Source organism: Mirounga leonina, unplaced genomic scaffold (genome assembly GCF_011800145.1).
Source record: "Mirounga leonina isolate KUSES-001 unplaced genomic scaffold, KU_Mleo_1.0 Mir_53, whole genome shotgun sequence".
NCBI lineage: Eukaryota > Metazoa > Chordata > Mammalia > Carnivora > Phocidae > Mirounga > Mirounga leonina.
Window position 1 is genome coordinate 97,322,356 of NW_023270807.1, and position 17,941 is coordinate 97,340,296.

Consider the following 17,941-nt stretch of genomic DNA (forward strand, 5'->3'; position numbering starts at 1 on the left):
AAAAAAAATCTAGATATTTTTCCGGTATAAATCAGTGGAAATCTGCTTGAAATAATGGATGGTGCAAATTACCGGGTGATTTTGTGTCCCCCTCCTGTAAAGAAGTAGAGAGTATGTGCTTAATATGAATTGGATTAAATATTTTATGCTAAAGGTCTATGTGCAAATAAAATATGCATAATTATAAAAATAAATCAAAATAATAGAGAAGCAGCACTGTTTTGTGTGGACACATGTGTATGATGTATGCTCAACGAAGATATTATTTTTTTTTCAAGGAAAATGTATAGTACTACAAGATTTTACAATACTGTTCTGGGTATCAGGGATTTTAATAGATCAGAGAGTGAGAATCAGATCCTAGGTTTTTGTTTTGTTTTGTTTTGTTTTTGCCTGTGTAGTTCTTTCATGAGCTGTCTGTAGCTCTTTATACTTCTGATTTCTATATTAGAATATTCTGTTATGCCTCTCTCGAAAAGCTCAAAATAGTGATGCTGTTGTTGTTTATAGCAATGATCAGTGTAAACTCAGATCCATATGACAGGGAATAAATAATCCCAGTTTAAATCATGAAAAGGAAACAACAGAAACAATCTTTCTAAATTCAGGTGGGGATTTTGTTCATGGGGAACACGTGTTTCTGAATAATGTTCCAGCAAGATAGAAGAAGGCACGCTGATAAAGGAGATATTTGTGAAAACATTTAAGCTGTTCCAGAAACATAGCACCACATTGAACAATGCTGTTAGAATAGTGAATGAGGTGCTTTCTTTCCAACTCTCTGAGGTGAACTTCTAACGTCTAAAAAGGTTCAAAATACCTTCAAATACCCTCAAGTCTAGTCAAATGCAGGTTTTTAAAATTTCTGTGTGTATTTTCTTCAATAATTAGAAATTTGTTCCCAGTATACGTAAGTTGTGTGAATTATGTAAACTTACATAAACTGGGGATAATGACACTTTGAAGTGGAGACGAGCTGGTGGGGGGTGGTGGGTTTTGAATAGTTCATATGATAAAGTCCTGAAGAATACCAAGCCCGGGAAGTGAACCGTTGCTTTGGAAGTGAAAGTGGCAAGAAGATTGTGTGAAAAAATGAAGAGTATGTATCAATACTTTGAAGCGGTTATGTCTCGTTTATATTTTTTAGTATCTAAAGACAAAATTTAATTTAAAATTAAAAATGTGTAATTCAGAAGTTTTAAATGAGCACTTACTATTTTAGTCAAAACAAAACAAAGCAAACTGAAAAGAATGTAATTGTATTTTGTAAGCAAAAAGAAAACACTGGAGAGATCTAGAAGTTTGGTTATTATGATTCTGATTTTTTTTTTTTTAGTGCCATTATGGGCCTCTTATTGTACTGTGTACTTTTCATATATTATCCTCAATTCTCATGAAAAAATCTGAGAGGTAGTTATTACCATCCTGATTTTACACATGAGAAAAATGAAGCTTAGATGCTGTAAATGATTTGCCTACATTTACACAGCTGAAAGAAGCAGGGTAAAGATTTTCATCTACGTCTGACTAATTTCAAAGCCCAGAACCTTTCCACTATACCATTTTGTCCTGTAGGGACTTTCTAACTAGTTGCATTGACAGAGTACTAATGGTCATAGTGTTTGCAGTTGCTGACATTTATGGTGGAGGCTTTGTGAAGGCTTTATGTATCTTGACCCAAGGAATCGTCACGATAAACCTATGAGGTGGATGCTGTGACTATTAGCATTTTACATATGAGAACACGGAGGCACACACTGTTTAAGGAACTTGCCCATGGTCACACAGCTAGTTATCGGCACAGCTAGGATTTTGAGTGGGAGTTAATTATCCAGTAAGGGTTTTTGGATGGAAATAATAATAATAATATATGGTAGTACCAATTTCAGATATTTATTGTGTCCTCAATAAATGTCTTTATTTAGGGAACTGTCTATATTTCTTTACTGAACATACAAGTTTGCATAAAGGGTCTTAGCATGGTTTTCCTGAAGATCGTTTAAGTTTCTCAACTTTAACACAGATGGAGTTCCAGCAAACAAACCAATATGAAAAACTATCATATTTAATATATTAATGGATAAATGTTAAAATTCCAGAGGAAACTAAAAAATTAGTATCTGAAATAAACACAGTAGTAGAATTCATGAAATAGCATAATGTGAAGTATAGAGTTGGGTAATGGTACAAAATTAATAGTATAAGTTTTTTTTTTAAGTTAACATTTATTTATTTATTTTTATTTTTTAAGATTTTATTTATTTATTTGACAGAGAGAGACACAGCGAGAGAGGGAACACAAGCAGGGGGAGTGGGAGAGGGAAAAGCAGGCTCCCCGCAGAGCAGGGAGCCCGATGCGGGACTCGATCCCAGGACCCTGGGATCATGACCTGAGCCGAAGGCAGTCGCTTCACCAACTGAGCCACCCAGGCGCCCCTAAGTTAACATTTATTAAACTTATGGTGGTGATCATTTTGCAATATGTACAAATATTGAATTATTAAGTTGTCTACTTGAAACTAATGCAGTGCTTTATTTCAGTTATACCTCAATAAAAAAATTTAAAAAAAAAAGGAAAAGAAAAGGAAGTTACTATTAAGTGCAGAAATATAGCATAGCAACTAAAATGCCTTAGGCTATCTGAAACTGGGTTATTTTTCACCTGAGAAATTAGAATAATAACTCCTATCTTTCAAGGTTGTTGTGAAGTTTCAAGATAATGTATGTAAGGTTCCTAGAACCTAGGAGTCCTCACAAAAATGGTATTCTCATTATTATGTACCCAACTGGAAAAGAAGTCTCTCAGAATAATTGCATCTTCTTTTTTTTGACATCATATTTGACAACTTTAGGTGTGAATGAGCAGCTACTAAAATTAAATTACATGTTGCATTGTATCATACATTTGCTGCTGAAAGCAGCCAGCAAATAAATTCAGAATTTAATTGTATTTAAAACGAACTAGGAAATTTTTTTCTATTTGAAAGCGTATGTTGGCCAGTCTTATGAAAGTTATGCAGCTTTTTAATTCAGAATAATCAGTATCATGTTTATAAATGTGGACTTTTAGGCAGCCAGTTTGTTTAAATGAAAACATATCGATATGTCAACGTATATGTGTCAATTATATTTACAACTCAAGACCTACAAACTTCAATTTAAAGGGTATGATGTATTTTACCTTATTTTTTTAAAGATTTTTTTATTTATTAAAGAGAGAGAGAACGAGCAAGAGAGAGAGCACAAGCTGGGGGGTTGGGGGGGTGGAGAGGCAGAGGGAGAAGCAGGCTTCCCACTGAGCAGGGAGCCTGATGCGGGGCTGGATCCCAGGACTCTGGGATCATGACCTGAGCTGAAGGCAGCTGCTTAACTGACTGAGCCACCCAGGCGCCCCAGGTATGACGTATTTTAGAAAAATTGTTACTAATATCTTCAAAAATTTTTTAAAAGATTATTTGTTTATTTGGGAGAGGGAGAGTGTGAAAGAGAGAGAGCACAAGCTGGGGGGCTGGGGGGAGGCAGAGGGCTCAATCCCAGGACCCTGGGATCATGACCCAAGCCAAAGGCAGATGCCTAACTGACTGAGATACCCAGGTGCACCCACCCTAATGTCTTCAGTTATTAACTTAGCTTATTTTTTCAATTATAAATACTTTAGATCAAGAAGAAGTTAATCAAGTGGTTTTTTCATTAGTATATTGGTATCCTAATTTAAAATTTTATGTACATCCTGAATTCAATAGAAATATCACCACATTTACTCATTTAAATTCAACTTTTAATTTCTATGAGAAATAAAATATATAATTGTTTTCTAAAAATTCACATCTTTATAACCCATAATAAAAAGTAAGGTCTGACATATAACTATGTTCAACTCAGAATATTTTGGTTATAAATTTTTAGGAAGCTTGTCCACTAGTTAACATGAGACAACAGTGCCACCTTTAGTATATTTTAACACCTAAGTTTTAGTAAAAATTGCTTGCTGAGACAGGTGGCTTTTTCTTAAGGAAATAGAAATTGGAGGATCTAGAGCAGGTAACACTTTGTGATATCATCTACTTTCATATATAATTAGTTGTGTTGTTATTTTAACCTCTTTTTGCCAGTATGTTACATTTTTACGTTACTGGCCTGCACCTTTCAGGTTCTAGTCTATTTGCAAAGACACATATGAACTTTGTTTATCATTCTCAGAAGTCTTTGTTTTCAAGTCCCACCCAATTTTATTTATTTATTTATTTATTTGTAAAGATTTTATTTTATTTTATTTTGACAGAGAGAGAAACAGCGAGAGAGGTAACACAAGCAGGGGGAGTGGGAGAGAGAGAAGCAGGCTCTCCGTGGAGGAGGGAGCCCGAAGTGGGGCTCGATCCTAGGACCCTGGGATCATGACCTGAGCTGAAGGCAGATGCTTAAAGACTGAGCCACCCAGGCGCCCAAGTCCCACCCGATTTTGTTAGCAGGACTATACCACTATTTTCTTAACTCTAATTAATAATATATTGTTCTTTCTTAGGCACAATGTATGCATGGTGTTTCCAATTCAAGGTCTTTGAAGAAACCAAACATGATGAGATTATCTATCTATCATCTATCTATCATCTATCATCTAAAGATTTTCCTGTTTACATTTACCAAGTACAATCACACTTGGTAAATGTGTACCTTATCCTGAGCAAGTATGCTAGTTTAGAAATTATGTTAATGTTCAAATCCCAGCCAGTTTTTAGTTCCTGGATACATAAATCTAAACCCTGAATTTTAATCATAAAAAATACGTTTCTGTAATTTTTATGTCTTATTATCCACTGAAGATTTCTGTCTACTGTACTCTGCATAAATATAAGGTAATGTAAGACTAAAGTCATAATGCTAAAGGTCTTTTCAAGTTCATTTCATCAACAGATACTGCCTGAGCATTTCTTCTCTGCAAGGGCTATATTAGTTTATTTCAGTGGTCATTTACTCTAGAATTCTTCTAATTACATGAATATACAATGTGAGGTCATGTTTTTCACAGGTTCTGAATTAGTAGGATTTTATTCTTACACCTTATTGATATATATGCTCTCAACTCATACAGTTTCCTTATAAAGTTTTACAATCTGATCATGAATACACACTATGAGTTTGGAATTATACTAGGTGAAATTAGGGATCAAAATGAGGTATATAATGATGTTCTGGCCTTTAGAGAACTTGCAATTCCTGGGAGAGAAAGTTACTATACTGTATGCCATTGAAGAATAGGCAGATTATTTTATTATTTTATTTTATATATTCATAATGTAAAGGAAGCGGGTGGTGTGTCTCTGCTATCTGCCTGACACTGTACTGTGTGCTCCCAGAAGTAAACTTGAATATTAGAATATGTTAATTTGAAGGGACTCAAAGACACCTACATATATGATTCAAGCTCTAAGACCTACGGGTAATAAGAAAAAGAGAGCCCCAGAAATACTTATTGGGGCAGTTTGAGATTCAATTTCAGCTGACATTTGTTAATATCTTAAAAACCCAGTGTGTATGATACCAGGTACAATCCTATTTTAAATGCCCCATATAGTTTATTTGTAAGCCCCCTGGGCATGGTATTAACATCTCCATTATACAGAGAAGAAAACAAAATCAAAAGAATGTAATAAACCTGCCAAAGTGAACCTATTCAGTGGCTAATCCAAGATGCACTCCAAGTCACTTGATTATACGACCAAAGAATTTTCCCTAGCGCAACACTACTCAGCAACCGAAATTGTTGGCAGAAAGACAAGTTGCCCCCTTGTAAAGTTGTGGTACTTACAGTCCCTTTGCAGTCATGCAGGATGATCTGCCCTAATCTGTAAGTAGCTAGTAACTGGCACTAAGCCATCAATAAGAACTGCTTCTTTTTTTTTTTTTTTTTTAAGATTTTATTTATTTATTTGAGAGAGAGAGAATGAGAGAGAGAGAACACATGAGAGGGGATAGGGTCAGAGGACGAAGCAGACTCCCTGCCGAGCAGGGAGCCCGATGCGGGACCCGATCCCGGGACTCCAGGATCATGACCTGAGCCGAAGGCAGTCGCTTAACCAACTGAGCCACCCAGGCACCCATGAACTGCTTCTTTTTTTTTTTAACTATTTATTTATTTTTTAATTTAAATTCATTAATTAACATAGAGTGTATTATTAGTTTCAGAGGTAGAGTTCAGTGATTCATCAGTCTTATATTATACCCAGTGCTCATTACATCACATGCCCTCCTTAATGCCCATCACTCAGTTACCCCATTGCCCCACCCCCCAGAGATAATTATTTAATGTTCATTCATTTCTTTCTAACCACAGTACCAAAACAAGACACAAAAAGATTTGGCATGTCAATCTCTGGCAGACAAAAGGCTAGTGAAATTATGAAACAATCATCCCATGTTGCTAAAAAATTGTAAAACAGCATTTAATCTTATGGTTGCTAAATTCACTGATTCTTGACAATTACTATTTACTTTGCTAATGGGATGACTTACAGATTCCAGTTTCGAAAGGGGCTGACATGTCCTTTGAATTCATGTTTGAATGCTAATTCAACCCCCAACAGTTGGGGGAATATCAGCAAATTCTTGAATCTGCCCTGTTGGGGTGCTTTGAGAATTAAAAAAAAAAAAAAGAAAGAAACAGTAGGGATTCAACAAATGTTATCTGTTCCTCTGCCTCTTGGATATGTAGTTGTTTGAAAGAATGAATAGAACATAAGGCAAAAAACCCTTCACATCCTCCTTCAAGCAAGCAGAGGGAAGAGAATAACACATATTATAGCAGAGATAAACAAATTCAGTACTGTAGTGGAGATCCTGGCCAAGGAAATTAAGCAAAAAAAAAAATGTACTGAAAGCATCCAGGCTGGAAGCAAATTAGATAGTGATAATTTTTGCATAATCTTACAAATATGTCAAACCTACTGACTTCTACACTTCAATGGTGTGTGGTATGTGGATTATCTCTCAATTTTGTAAAAGAGAGTCACACAGATCTTTATAAAATATTTTTTACAAAAAAGAAAAGAAATCCAAACCTCTTAAACTAACAACTTTTTTCCTGACTTGCTCTCCTTTTCCTGCTTGCCATGATTTTATTGTTATGATTCACTGGTTTCCATTTTTATGTCTCGCTAGCTCATGGAGAGAAACATGAGGAATTAGTTACTTTGGGAAGCCCAGATTCTCATACTATCAGTGAGGGGCAAAAAGCTTCAGGAACTTCCAAAACAACAAGAAAAGGCAAAGAAAAGTCTTTGGAGAAAGACAAGACAGCCAAAGAAAAACAAGCCCCTCGCTTTGAGCCTCAGGTGGGTGCGGTACTTTTTCTTATTGGAGTCATTTAATAAATGTACATTCATTGGATCTCCACTTGTCTATCTCTCCTGAGGACAAAACTGAAAAATTCCATCTCCTTGATTCTAGCAACCATCTAGATAACCTTAAGGACATTCCTTGGACACCTTCTGCAATCTGCTTTTCCTAGTTTAGTATCAAAATCACTAATCAAACTTTTAAGACACATATGTCTGTAAGACACTGCTTTGGGGACTTGGTCGTCTTCTTCCTTTTTTGTTTTTTTGGTTTTTTTTTTAAGATTTTATCTACTAGGCAGAGAGAGCGCACAGGCAGAAGGAGAAGCAGGTAGAGGGAGAAGCAGACCCCCTGCTGAGCAGGGAGCCAGATGTGGGACTTGATCCCAGGACCCTGGGCTCATGACCTGAGCCGAAGGCAGACGCTTAACTGATTGAGCCACCCAGGCATCCCTGGGCCTTGAGCTTCTAATAATAATATTATACAGTCCCTACCTTCAAAGAACTTGTAGTCTAATGGAGGAGACTGAAGGTACACAGAGAGTTTTAATGTTAGATATTGCATGTGAAGTGGTGGGAAGAAGAGATACTTATTCTAACTTCTTTCTCTTAGAGGAGCCAAATCCAGACCTGAGTCAATGAGCAAAGACATTGTAAGGTGAAAATGAACACAATCGCTGTGTTTTGTTTTTCTGGGTTTTTGTTTGTTTGTTTTGTTTTGTTTGTCATTTTTTGTTTCGTTTTTCTTCTAGCATTAAAGTATGAGAGATGGGGCTGGAGGGTTAAGTAAGGGTCAGAAGGAGGAGGGCCTTTAAGTCTCATTAGGAGGCTGGGACTCTATCTACAGCCCAGAGGTCAAGATTCCAAATTCCCTCAGGGCCAGTTAGGTAATTACAATGATTAGGGGTAAGGAAGAGGATGTGGGGGCAAGAGTTGAGGCGTGCAAGCATAGGCCTAAAGATACTCAAATTCAGATTATTTAAAAACACTGAACTCAAAATACCTATGAGGACAAAATCTTCCCAACACTAGCTACAATTTACAATCCAAATGCTGCCTTTTATTGTAATATCTAAATGGATGCAGAAAAAGAGAAGTTTCTCTGTCAAGGGATTATTACATTTGAAAGGACCAGATGCAGTTTTCTATTTAAAATTAGGTTATTCTGGGGCATCTGGGTGGCTAGATGATTAAGTGTCTGCCTTCAGCTCAGGTCATGATCTCCAGGTCTTGGGATAGAGCCCCATATCCCACATCGGGATCCTGGCTGTCTCAGCAGGGAATCTGCTTCTCCCTCTCCCTCTCCCTCTGCCTGTCCCTCTGCTTGTGTGCTCTCTCTGTCTCTCTCTCTCTTAAATGAATAAATAAAATCTTTAGAAAAAAATAAAATTAAGTTATTTTAACATTGGCTAAAAAACACAGGTGAAGTGGTTTCAATCAACCACTTTGTTTCCCTTGAAACTTTAAGATAATGCTGTGTTTTCTAGATGTAGCTCTGGTTTATCATGTAGTGTTATTAAATCAAGTATTTGAATGCACCGAGAAAATATTCTTATCATCAACAAAATAAACTATAGAAATTTAAAACAAATAAGCTTAACTCAATCCATAAACTCTTACAGGTGGCCCCACACCTCATCCATCATACTCCCTTTCCTGATCCCAGGGAAGTTTCTGATAAACTCATTTATCAAGCAATATAAAAGATGATAAAATCTTTTGTACTGTGTTGTAAAAGAAAGAAATAAAAGAATTTCCAATTGTGAGATTTAAGTTCTCATCAGAATATTAGGGGGATATTGTAGAAAGCAAGGAGATCTTTTTGGTAACGTTGAAACCAAACTGTCCCCAAGAACATTATTCAGTGGCCCCACCAATCCCTGCTTCCCCATCTGCATTATTTAACATGGATAATTGACATTATCTCAATCATAGGTGAAGTGTTCGTAACCACATTAGATTCAAGCCTCTCTCCCTACCAGATTGTCACCAATGAGCCTCACTTATCCAGATCTTTCAAGTCCTAAGTCAATCTGCTCCCAGCCTATGGCTCATAAAAATGAAAATAGGGGCACCTGGGTGGCTCAGTCAATAAAGCATCTGCCTTTGGCTCAGGTCATGATCCTGGGGTTCTGGGATGGATCCCTGCATCGGGTTCCCTGCTCAGCGGGAAGCCTGCTTCTCCCTGTCCCTCTGCTGTCCCCCTGCTTGTGTGTGCTCTCTCTCTCTCTCTGTGTCAAATAAATAAATAAAATCTTTAAAAAAATTTTAAAAAATGAAAATAATCCTAGAAGATATCAAAATGTTAACTTTCATAATGAGTATATATCCAGTATATCCACACTTGGACACGATCAACTATTCCTACCCTCATTTTTGTAAAGAGGTGCAACGTAACCCTAAATGTAATTTAGAATTTTCTTTTTTGTTGTTGTTGTTTACAGTTTTAGATAAAATTTGCACATAGTGAAATGCAGTGATCTTAATTTTACAATTCAATGAATTCTGACTAGTGCATTCACTCTGTAATCCATATCTCTATCAAGGTATAAAGTATAGATCATTTCCATGAGCTTGGAGATGCCCTCAAACCTCTTTGCAATGGATTCTGTCATGTTCACACCCCACCCCAGATGGCTGTTTGCCTGGTCTGGAATTTCATACAAATGAGTCATGCAAGATGTATTCTTTTTGTGCTCAGCTTCTTTATCTCAGTATGACGTCTACCTGTACGATCCACCCGCGTTGTGCTATGCATCAATAGTTTATTACTTTTTAATGTCAAGTAGTGTTCAATGATATGGATAGATGCTACTTTGTTTATCTATTCATCAGTTGATAGACATTTATAATGTTTCCCCTTTTTTGGCTCTTATAAGGCTGTAATGAATTTTTTGTCCTAGTATTTTTGTGAACATGTGTTTTCATTTCTCCAGGTCAATACTGAAATAGTGAAATGATGGATCATGGGCTAAAATTCAGACCCTTTTGAATGGAGGAAAATGCCTGACCCAAAGGTTTTTATTTTATTTATCAGATATCCACTGTTCACCCTCAACAAGAAGACCCAAATAAACCCTACTGGATTTTGAGGTTGGTCACTGAACACAATGAAGCAGAATTTTTTGAAGTGAAAAAAGATACAGAACGAGCAGATGAAATCCGAGCCATGAAGCAAGCCTGGGAGATAACCGAGCCAGGAAGAGCTATCAAGGTCACTTGAGTTTGAAAAGTTGTTCTTTAACTTTCCATTCCTAGGCATTGGTCTGAAGTGGGACCCATGTTGGTGAAAGTGCATAATCTTTCCTTTAGGAACGGTATCTGGAATTTTGTTAGACACTCACTAACTACATTTTAGGACCACATTTGAACACATCGTGAAATGTTGTGCAGATGACTGATACCAGATGACTCTCAAAAGTGAAGCACATAATGGTGCCATGTGGGTTCCCTCGTTCTTTCACGTAGCATGGTCTGTATCCATGTCTGTCCTCAACTCCCAAGTAAGAAAGCATAAACATGTTTAATATGTGCTTTTATGTACTTTGAACATGTGGATAAAAAGCCTGTGCTACCCCTTGTGGAATATACATACTTCAGGTCTCCCTCCCTACTATATTTTATGTAAGAATCATTGCTATAATGAACCATTATTACTCATATGAGTTTCATGTTCCAACTCAGGGTTATTAAGCCAGATGAAAAAGGTTCAGGAGCAACTGGATCTAAGGCTGCATGCCTTGTGTATTCGTTTTAGGACTGCTTCTTCATTAGTTGTCAAAAATAACTGTCAGAATTATGGATGGCTCAGAATTTGGGTTTTTTGGATAATAAGAGCTGGTCTAGTTCAAACTGCCATATTTATTCTCACTTTCCTCTTTCTTTCATGTACTCTTTAAATGTTGTTGCCTGGACTGTTCGTTGACAGTGTTTGTTCTTTAGGCTTCCCAGGCTCGCCTGCGTTACCTCAGCCGGTTCATTAAGAAAATACCGGATGCAGAAAGCATGCCTGTGTCTGACAGCCAAGCCAAAGTGCTGGAGGAAGGTCAGTGAGCCCTACCCCCACTGCCTGAGAGCACGGAGCTGTGCCCTGCACCTCTTAAAAGACAGAGCATCTTACAGGATAGGAAAATAGATTCTTAATTTTTTTTTTTTTTCTTATCAAGCAGATGTTTGCTTTTTCCCCAAGTAGATGTGGTTTTCTCCATTTAAGAAAAGATGAAACCAGAAATAAGAATGCAACCTGGGTCAAAGGTAGCAGTGTGTGAACTTGAAGGCAGGCCCATGACTGTTAATCTGGCACCTTTCTAGTAACAATAACTATAAACAATAGCAATAAGATAAAGCTAACTGCTTTTTTTTTTTTTTAAAGATTTTATTTATTTATTTGAGATAGAGGGAGAGCGAGCGAGAGAGCAGGAGCAGGGGAGCAGAGAGAGAAGGAGGGGCTCGATCCCAGGACTCCGGGATCATGACCTGAGCCGAAGGCAGACGCTTAACCGACTGAGCCACCCAGGTGCCCCAAGCTAACTGCTTTTATTGAGTGATTGTTGTGGGCCTAGAACCGAAAATACTAATTATTTCATTGAACACTCACAAAAATCCACTATAATCTATAATCTATAATGTGGTTTCCAATTTACCCATAAGGATACAGGCCCAGAGTAATTTGCTCTGCAATTTGCTAAATTCACAAGATACCCAGAGACAAGGCCAGCTTGCAGACAGCTCTCCATGACCCCAGAGCACCTTATCACTAACCCTTGAGTGCCCCCATCTATAACCTCTCTGGGATGCTCGGGTAGGCTGAAGGCGTTAACATCCCCAATCATGCTTTTCCATGTTTATGTCTTTAGAAATGCAATTCAATGCTTTTTATAAAGATAATGCCCCTTAACTTTTCATATAAAGAGTAAAAACAACAAATATCACCCTGATTTTGTTTCCTGGGATGGGTACTCTTCACAGCACTTTTTGTTTATCTCCTTTTAACCTACAGCAACTATGAGGTTGACACTGCTATTCCTATTTTACAGATAAAGAGACTAATGCTCAGAGAGTCACCGAACTCTTCCTAAGTCACATATCTCAAAAGTGATAGAGTTGGGATTTGAAATATTTCTAACTCCTAAAGTACTCACTTTTCTAAGTGTTAAAGTCTAATATATTAAGAATACAAAGGTGAATAGGTTTTATTATGACTCTATCATTTTTTATTTTCAATTTTATTATTTTATTAGATTTTATTATTGTTTTTAGAAATGTTGTATTGTTATATGCAAAAGAAAAATGTTGCACTGGACACTTGTTAAAAATGGCAAGGGACACTATTCAAGACTATTGCAGTAGGAGAGAGAGAGATTGAATTCAACTTTGAATACAGCAGGGACAAGTGGGGCTTTATAGTGACTAGGCACGGAATGGGTGGAGAGTTACCCAGAAAACTTGGCTAGGTATGGGGGGTAGGGGGAGAGAGGAGCCGGACTGGATATCAAAGCATGAGGGGTGATTCTTGATAAATTAGTCCAGCAGGATTCTTTGCTAAAACTGAGATTCACAAGCCAAGTGGAGAACAAGGCTCACAGGAGGCTGACCTTGTCCTACAACATTCATGCAATAAAGACACAAATATTCGTTGTACAGCTTGACACATTTTTACATATGTATACACTCAGGAACCACCATTCGGATCAAGATCTAAAACACTTAAACAACTCCAAAGTCTTCCTCATTCCCCTTCCCTCAGCCATTTTCTCCCTCAAGGTAACTACTGGTCTGACCTCTACTACCCTGTTTTCATTTTGCCTGTTCTTGAACTTCATATATCTGGACTCATACAGTATATACTTTCTATCCCTCACTATTAAGCTGTTCTAACTCTTCTTGTGTCAGATTAGTAAGGTGTGTTTTATAAGAAATTTGTCTATTTTATCTAAGTTAAACTTCCTGGAATAAATTTCATTTAAATTTCTTTTTTCTTGATCCATTTTGCTCTAAGGGTAATCAATTTTAATAGTATCTTAAAACATATTTATTTCAACATTTCTCCATGCTTTCAAGCACTGACCTATTATCACCTTTTATTCAAAGCAGAATATAACATTAATTAAATTATCTGCAATTGATAAATGGGGGGGAATGTTTACATAATGTGGAAGTTGTGGTAGGTTTTACACAGTTTTTTTTTTTTTTTTTCCCTAGGCATAAAGATCTAGAACAGTGGGAGTAGAATTATAGCATTAAGGAAAAACTTTCCAGCTTTACAACTTCACAAGCAAGAGCTCTTTTCAGCTCTATTTTAAGATAATTTAGGACAAGTGCCTAGACTCAGCCTCCCTCTTCAGAGAGGAGAACCCCATTCACATACATTTCCCACACAAGGCAGGTTGAATCTCCTCCAGGGCCCACCCTAGAAGGGGCCCCAGTGGTTCAGAGATCCCATTTCCATTTGCGGTGTCTCACCTCCCCAAAGCCTCTATTTTTATGTGATGTGTTCATATCCTGAGGCACTTCCAGACACACTGGTGGTCTGGGCCATCCACAATGATTTCTGAGGCTACCAAAGATTGTTTTTGCTAGTGCTCTGGTTTGCAAAAGCTTTCCAGTAGGCTCCAAACCTGGCTCCCACACACCTTCGTCACTTTCTGTGTATGATTTTATAGAATGCAAGTTTGTCTTCGGTAACACACATGTCATGTTGTAGTTGAAATGTCCTCAAGTGCCACAAAAGAGTCGGACACAAAGGGTTCCATGAGTTCTGAGAGCAAAGATGTCATACCATCGGGGAGTATGCTGTGGAAGAAGTGGCAAATGGGCAAGGGCTTGAAGGATCTGTCCAAGTCAGGGAGCAGCGAAAGTGGAGGAATGTCCCCAGCAGGGAAGGAGGAGCAGAGTGTGCGAAAGGAGATCAGTAAGTAGTATTCTCATTTGTAAGAAAAATACGTACTTGGAAATAAAAATTCTGGAAAAGACACCAACAAACACATGTGATGCCTCGGGTTATAGCATAGAAGAATGTGTATTTGGGATTCATAGGTCTTCATTTTGCTTATCAGAGTTGATAATCTTGCTCAAGGACCTCATTGCTCAGTAGCTATCTTAAAGATAGAAGTGGACGAAAAACAAAACAAAACAAAACAAAAAACAAAAAACAAACTGTAGCAGGTGTATTTTTGTACACTTCTCTGTGTCTACAAACACTAAGAATAAAATTGCAGCGATGGCACATGCCATTGCCACCAAATGTAGATCCTTTTATCTATCATAGACTACATGATGTATTTTCTTTTTACCTTTTACAACAAATTTTAAATACTCTGATTCTAAAATTTTGGAGGAGAGGAGTTTTCAGTGGTGCACAAATCACATGGATTTGGTTCATTTTCATATAATGGGGATTCGTATTTGTTCACTAAAATGAACATAAATCCTCCATGGAAGTTTTTACAGAGAAATGTCTTGTCTGTGCTGGCTTCCCTGAGGAAGGATTTCCCCTGAGCAGCTCCTGGACTCTCTGTTGCTAAGGGACTAAGTGTCCTATATGGTTGAAACAATAAATTGGGCTGCCCATAGGGGATCCTGGGTCCCTAGCTCATCCCTGAGTTGCAGGCACCACCTGTGATCATGAGGGGGACAGTAGGGGTCAGCTGGCTGTCGAGTTCTGTGACCGTGGCCCGTTTGCCTCTCACATGGAGCTACATTCTCCAGTTATACTTATATCAGTAGTAAAAATAGTACTATTTATTTCTCTACTTGTTCAGAACCCAGGCAAGAAAGAAAGATATTTTGGAAGGAGGCATCCTCGGAAACACCAACAATGGTTCTTTTCTCAAAATTCTAAACCAGTCAGAATTTTTATTTTTATTTTTTTATTTTTTTTTCCAGTCAGAATTTTTAAATTAAAAACTGTTTATGGCTAAAACATGTCCTTGAAGGATTTCCACAGGGAAGAGGAAAATCCCGAAATTCAAAGGGCTCTTTTACTATAGTAACAAGAGATTCCATTTTTGAGCCAATATTTTGAAAGTAAGCACTCATTTAATAAATAATGACATGCATGATGTAACACTAAAACTTATTTAGAATAACATCTATCATTCTATATTGATATTTAATTTGTAGAGTGGTTTTGCATCTATATTATCTCACTGGAGCCTCTGTGAACTAGACAAATCATATACTGCTATCTCTGCCTCAGAATTTAAGTGATTGATAAATGCCTCATGCGAGGGCAGGAAGAGGAAACAGTGTGGCGTGAATCAGGACTCTAATCCTAGTTCTTTTCATTCCACGTGTTGTGATCTCTAACAGAACACAAACTTCTCCCCACACTTGGTTAAAGACCTGTGAAGTGAAAATCTAATTACACTCGGAGGTTGACCTGTTTATTTATATGGTAACAAGGTAATTTTTTTAAGTTGCAAAAATGGAACACCATCATGATTCTTCACTCCAGCCTCCGGTAGTGTGTCCCCTCAGTCATGGTGCAGATTTCATTTTTTGCGCAGAGCCCCAGACCAGTATTGGGAGGGACCGCTTCCGTGTCAGCTCTCCTGCTCTTCATTTCTTCACACTGTTGGCCTTCAGTCTTCACATCTTTCTATTAAAGTTCACAGCACTGTGAAAGAGTGTACTTTGGGATGGAAAGGAGAGGGCAGGAAACAGGGAGGAAAGGTAAACGTGAGTGGGGATGGAGGACAGAGACCAAAGTGGCCTGTCCTCAAGCAAAAATGTCTCCAACACGTTTGAAATGTGTTTTTTTGTGTGTGTTTTACTATCATTTTTTATTTAATATAAATAATATATGTATAATATAATAATACAAAAAATATATTACATATAAAATAAAATATAAATTCAATCCCACAAAATCAAGAAAAGTTGACCCCTTCTCCCTCCAAGGAGAGGTGTGCTGTTGGGTTTCCAGTACATCCTACAGCACTGAAACATGGCCATGGACCCCAGGTACTGGGGATGTAGAAGGAATCCTGCTTGAAAACCGTGGGTCTGGTTGTCCAGCTCTTCTTTGGAACTCCATGCTTTGCTCCCACCTCGGCTGTTGGTGCCCCATATTGGCCCTCGCTCCTGGAGAAGCATCACCTGTAAGAGATTACAGACCCTGGGAGAGCTTTTGCATGATCTGGTCTCTATATTCCAATAAATATTTGTGATCCCACAAAACTGCGTTATTCTTGGGCACCTGGGTGGCTCATTCAGTTAACCGTCTGCCTTTGGCTCAGGTCATGATCCCAGGGTGGAGTCCCACATCTGGCTGCCTGCTCAGTAAGGAGTCTGCTTCTCCCTCTGCCCTTCACCCTACTCATGCTCTCTCTCTCTCTCTAATAAATTAATAAAATCTTTAAAAACAAAACAAAAAAACCCTACCTTATTCTTGCTACTTCCTATTTTCATATAATAGGTAATTTAGACCAATTTCCGTCATAGTACCAGAGGGCATATGTAAATGGTATCATTATGGGTTTCACACCTAAGCATTCTTCCTCAATACCAAAGCCATAGTCAAGTTCAAAAACATTGCTTTCCACTTCCCCTTCATCTCTGGGAGCCTCTAGAAAATGCCTTTTCCAAACATTGCAGGTGATCTTTGTCTTTATTCCCACATCTTTTCCCCAGGCTTCACAATCACTATGCCTTGAACAACGATTTTCAGACTACCCATGATGAAGTAAGTTTTCTCCCTTAGTCTGTTGGAAGCGGAAACTTTTGTAAAATGTAATAAAATGAGCCCAGTAATGACCAGTGGCTTTAAAGATATTTCTAAATGCATGTTCTTATTTTCAGAACTTATCCCACAGAGGGCCAGTTTGCAGACGGAGGATGGTGCACACACACACACACACACGTACGTCCATGCACACACACACACACATTTTAGGCTGCACTATTCTGGAGGAACAAGGCTGTCATAATACACTCACACCCTATTCTGACAACAGAGTTTAGTAGCAGGACATGAAGGTTAAACTTCTCTGCCCCTTTCCCACACCCTCTTCTGTTTAAATATATGTTATTTGGCAGGAGGCAAGAAAACACAGCTATCTAATTAATCAGTAAGTATTTTCTTTCCAGTCTCATGTTTGAAATGCCAAAAATATAGCCAGAATAAGTAGGTATGTTCAGAAGAAAAGCAAATGAACTTTAGCAATCTAAGATCCCATAGTCATCACAATGAAAAAAGAAAAGTTATTGCCTGCTGGTTTCTAAAAAACATATTGTAAAGTGTCAACTCTTCAGGAACGTTTTCTGTTATAAAATGAAAGACGTGGTTGAATTTATGTTTTCATCATAGAGTTGAGTTAGGATATTCTGTTTTTTCACATGTACTGTCTTCATGTATTTTCAAAAAAATGAAAAATTAATTTGTATATCATGTTTAAAATGTTTTTTAAAGGTTTATATTAGATTTTATTTCTGAATGAGTGATCACTTTTAACAAGTTGTTATAAATTAAGCACTTTCCAATATTGCTGGAGGCTATCACAACCACGCGTAAAAAGCAAGATTAAATAGTCCGTGGGGTGTGAGACATCTTGATGGCGAAGTGAGGACCTGACATAGCCTCTCCCAAAAAGCACTAATAAACTGAAAAA

At 37.6% G+C, this 17,941-nt stretch overlaps 1 protein-coding gene across 1 annotated transcript in view; it reads left to right on the forward strand.

Moving 5' to 3' along the window:
• ADGB (androglobin) overlaps positions 1-17,941 on the forward strand; it is a 148,922-nt gene that overhangs the window by 125,787 nt on the left and 5,194 nt on the right. The window contains 4 exon segments of the mRNA XM_034990949.1: positions 7,156-7,328; positions 10,369-10,545; positions 11,274-11,376; positions 14,035-14,241. Coding sequence (XP_034846840.1) covers positions 7,156-7,328; positions 10,369-10,545; positions 11,274-11,376; positions 14,035-14,241 — 660 coding nt within the window.